Genomic DNA, 3,876 nt, shown 5'->3' with positions numbered 1-3,876 from the left:
CCAGCTTATTATCTCTTGAGCTCCTTCAGGTTCAGAATGCTTTATCAAAAGGATGATATGGTAAATGGGACTTGCTGGTGGGTCATGACCTCCCGTTCTCAGTAGGAGGGACTTCCCAGGGTCAGAGTAAACAAACAGAAGGATGTGGCTTTCAATTTTGAATCCGTTTATTCAACCCATCACGCCCCCTCCTCGACATTGTTTTGGACTACGAGAGCGAACAAACAGCACCCTGCGTGTCACACAGACTCTGAAAGTATTAAGAGCGCGGCACAGGATTCACGCTGACACAAAGGGAAAACAAACAGGATGAGGGCCCCTCGGCATGTCGCGAGGGACGAAAGTACGCTGCTTTAAAAAAAAACGCCAAGGAGCCACATGGACACATCAGCGCACGGCGCAAATCGCTGCGTTGGTTAAAATAGTCCAATTTTGATTTTGTCCGTTTTACAACCAGCCAGGATGCCGCTGTCCAGCAGCTTCATAACGTCCAGCTTGATCTGAAAGAAAAAGAAATACGATGCGTGATGTACAGTCAAAACTTAAAGATCCTCCACTTTTTTTCCCCCTTCGGGTTAAATTTAGTTTAAATTCCTCATCACATTACATCTGTCTCCTTTATTAAATCCTAAAGACTTTACCGAAAAGAGGAAAAACCCAATGAATGACCTAAAGCATATGATGGCAGCTTCTTATTTCTTGTTTTGTCAGATCAACAAAACAAAACTTGAAAATAAAAAGCAACAAATCCTCTTAATTCAGAAGCTGGAACTTTAGAAAGTTTGCAATTTTTAACTTAACGTCAGATTTAAGGCGAGTACAGATAAACTTTCTCCCTTTGAAGGACAACAGGAAACAAACAAAATAGATTTTTGAACCCACTCCGTCACAGCTGATAGAATATTAAGTCTCACGCCAGTAGGGGGCAGTAGCTTACCTCGGGAACGTCCACCATCCTCCTGAGCTTCTGGTCCCTCCAGTTCCAGTCCAGAACGAGGTAACGCAACGTCTGCAAGTTCAAACCCTCTGAGGAACCAAATCAGAGTGAGAAAACAAAAAAAGAAACAGCTTCAAATCTAAAAGTTCATCCACTACGACATCCACACACACCGTTCTCAATGAGAGCGCTGATCCTCCCCGGTGTCCCCACTCCGATGTGCGTGACGCCTTTCTGCAGCAGCTTCACCTGCTCCTCTATCTGTGCACAAATTAAAAAAAAAAACACACACACACACGTTAAAACTCAAACCGCAGCGCGTGCATCATGCTGCATATGATTAACTGTCGAATTTTCTACCTTAATATGTTTGGCGAAAAGTTTCATGGCCCTGGCTTCACCCTTGAAAGTCGTCAACTGCCTGGGAATGACAAACAAAAACGAATTCATGTTATTCTAAGTTAAAAACTGCAACTTGAACAAAGTCATCAAACCTCACTTACTTGATGAGCTCAATGGCTCGAAGCGCAGAGCTGCAGACGATGAGCATCACTACAGAGCCCTTCTCTGTGTGCTGCTTCTGAATCTTTGCCCACTTCGGGCAAACTAATAACAGAAAAAAGAAAGAAATGCATCTGAAATGCTGTGTGTATAGACACGCAAAGAGCAAATGGATTTTTTTTGCACTCACCCTGTTTCAGATAAGAGGAGAGGCTGTGCGTCAAGTCATTACTCGTCAGGAAACTGGAGTCTGGAAGATGCAAGGGGACAAAACGGTGACCTTAGTGAGACGGCAGATGGGCAGATATCGACTCAAGTTGAAGCACGTTCCGACCGTCGCAACTCACTCTGCAATTTGAGCTCCTCCTGCTCGATCACGGAGCGTTTGTCCGAGAAGTGCTGCGTGACCAGGTCCTGCAGGTCAGCCGGACATCCTGGCTTTGGCTCCGAAGCGGCCAAGACATCTGTGATGGTTTTCTTCTTCTTCTAAAAACACATTCAGTTCATATCACCAGACACAGCACCATGTGAGTCACTGTACGATTAGTCCACGGAGCAGTTGCAGTCGCTCTTTGCAGCAGCAGGCGGCGCCAAACTCACCTTTCTCTTTTTTTTGGGTTTAGTCGCCTTTTCCTCTTCAGTTTCTTTCCTCTGAGGTATTACAGTCTCTTTCTGTGAAACAGTGCACACAGATCAGGAAAATTTATATATGACAATAATTAATCTGTGTGTTAAATGCATTTTAGATTTTAAACTCAAGAAATTCATACTGAATAAGGGGTAAAAAGTAGGGACGGGTGCTGAACCGGTTCCAAAGATTTGAAAACGTACGAACTTGTGCCTTTTTATTTTTAAGGCATTTTGTGACGTGCAAGTTGAACAGAATATTAATTTAAATAATATAAATACAACTAAGAAATACATTAAGCAATATGAAATAAAATTCACAACAAAGCGGCATCATTATCATAATAAAAACAGCGGCCTGGGGTTTTGCAGGCGATCAGAGGCAGCACATTTCTGGGCTGTAATAACATTCGAGGTGTTACCTCCCTGGCACAATATCACCTTCAAGCACTGGTTGCAGAGTCTGCATCGTTTGAGATAAAGTACAGCCAAACTTTTAACCGTTTTGCCTTTCCTTGGATTTCCACTAGACGCCGTGTGGAGTCCATGCAGGAGAAAAACTGACGCGACATCACATGTAGCGTGAGCTAAAGCTAAAGGGGGCGGTAATTAAAATATCAGTGGCACTGAAATCTGCATTGCTTTTCGGTCTGGTTACTACGGTTTGTGTCAGCATCGGTGCTTGTTATGGTGCCGAGTATCGCTACCCATCGCTAGTAAAAAGCTGAAATTTGTGAACTTATTTAAAGTAGTTTCAGTACTTTACTATCGGGTATTTAAATGTCAATCACATGCTATGATAACATCAACAGATTTATAACAAACTGGTAGATAATCACTGACTTAACTTATTAAATGTATGGTTTAGTTAATATTAGAAAATATTGGAATTACTTAGTAACAGTTAAATAGTCTATTATGGAGATTTGTCTTTACAGATGACACAAAAAAATACTGCAGATTCATTTCCTTAAGGACACACATAAGTCCAGTACATCACACTGGAGTATTAAGCACTGACTGATTTTACTGTTACACACTGACACACATTATTATTATTATCATCAGTCATTCAGTCATCACGTGACGGGTTTACACAGAAAGGACATAACAACCTGCTCCCTGTTTGTCTTCTTCTTGGCTTTAACCGTCTTCTCTGGTTCCCTCTTCCTCTTCTCCGGCTTAGTTTTTTCTGTTGTCCGTTTCTCTTGTTGCGTCTCCTCCTCTGCCTCAGATGCACCTGAATAAAATGAATAAACAAACAGGAGGAGGATTTCCTCATTAAAAACTGGCAAAGCAGCAGTATATGCACATCCAGCACACGGTTTAGGTCGGGTAAGGAGGCCTGTTCAGTTCGACCTCTACACCTGCTCATTATGTCTCAGACTGTTTGGGTTATGTATTGAGTTTGAGTGTTTTCTCCGGTGAACGACTTCAAGTCAAAAATACACAAATGTTACCCGCGGCAAACTACAATAGATACGTCAAACCAAGCATCTGGTTATATTTAGCCCATAGCTTCCACTTCTCAATGCGTTTCTCTCATTTCATGCTACGAGGTCACGCTTAGACCCTTTGGCATTCCTTTTTATTACTTCTGGACGTATATATATAAAAATATTTCTGAACCAAACAGGCAGACACTGCCATTTTTATTTTTTTTTATTTCTGGACAAAGCTAAAAATCCTCACAAGCCAAAGTTGGAACATGGTGATGTCAGGCTTGGACAACTGGACATTCATGAGCTTTTGGAAGAATTTACTTGTTCTTGGCTGCGTATAGTCTCACGTAAGCTGTACTTACGGTCAAA

At 42.1% G+C, this 3,876-nt stretch overlaps 1 protein-coding gene across 2 annotated transcripts in view; it reads right to left on the bottom strand.

Moving 5' to 3' along the window:
- Window positions 1-149: 149 nt before the first annotated feature.
- The window catches only part of cmss1 (cms1 ribosomal small subunit homolog), a 28,784-nt gene continuing 25,057 nt past the window's right edge, over window positions 150-3,876 (bottom strand). The window contains exons 2-10 of one of the 2 annotated variants that reach the window (XM_047601942.1): window positions 3,181-3,305; window positions 2,039-2,110; window positions 1,786-1,924; window positions 1,629-1,688; window positions 1,441-1,543; window positions 1,298-1,358; window positions 1,111-1,198; window positions 938-1,026; window positions 150-500 (exon numbers count right to left, since the gene is read on the bottom strand). In XM_047601942.1, the coding sequence (XP_047457898.1) occupies window positions 417-500; window positions 938-1,026; window positions 1,111-1,198; window positions 1,298-1,358; window positions 1,441-1,543; window positions 1,629-1,688; window positions 1,786-1,924; window positions 2,039-2,110; window positions 3,181-3,305 (821 nt within the window). In that variant the 3' untranslated portion in view covers window positions 150-416. The remainder of the gene's footprint in view (window positions 501-937; window positions 1,027-1,110; window positions 1,199-1,297; window positions 1,359-1,440; window positions 1,544-1,628; window positions 1,689-1,785; window positions 1,925-2,038; window positions 2,111-3,180; window positions 3,306-3,876) is intronic. The other variant, XM_047601943.1, reaches the window with a different exon arrangement.

The sequence above is a fragment of the Mugil cephalus genome, chromosome 12 (assembly GCF_022458985.1).
Source record: "Mugil cephalus isolate CIBA_MC_2020 chromosome 12, CIBA_Mcephalus_1.1, whole genome shotgun sequence".
NCBI lineage: Eukaryota > Metazoa > Chordata > Actinopteri > Mugiliformes > Mugilidae > Mugil > Mugil cephalus.
Note: the sequence above shows the minus strand (reverse complement) of the source record. Positions and strands in the feature narration are given on the sequence as shown.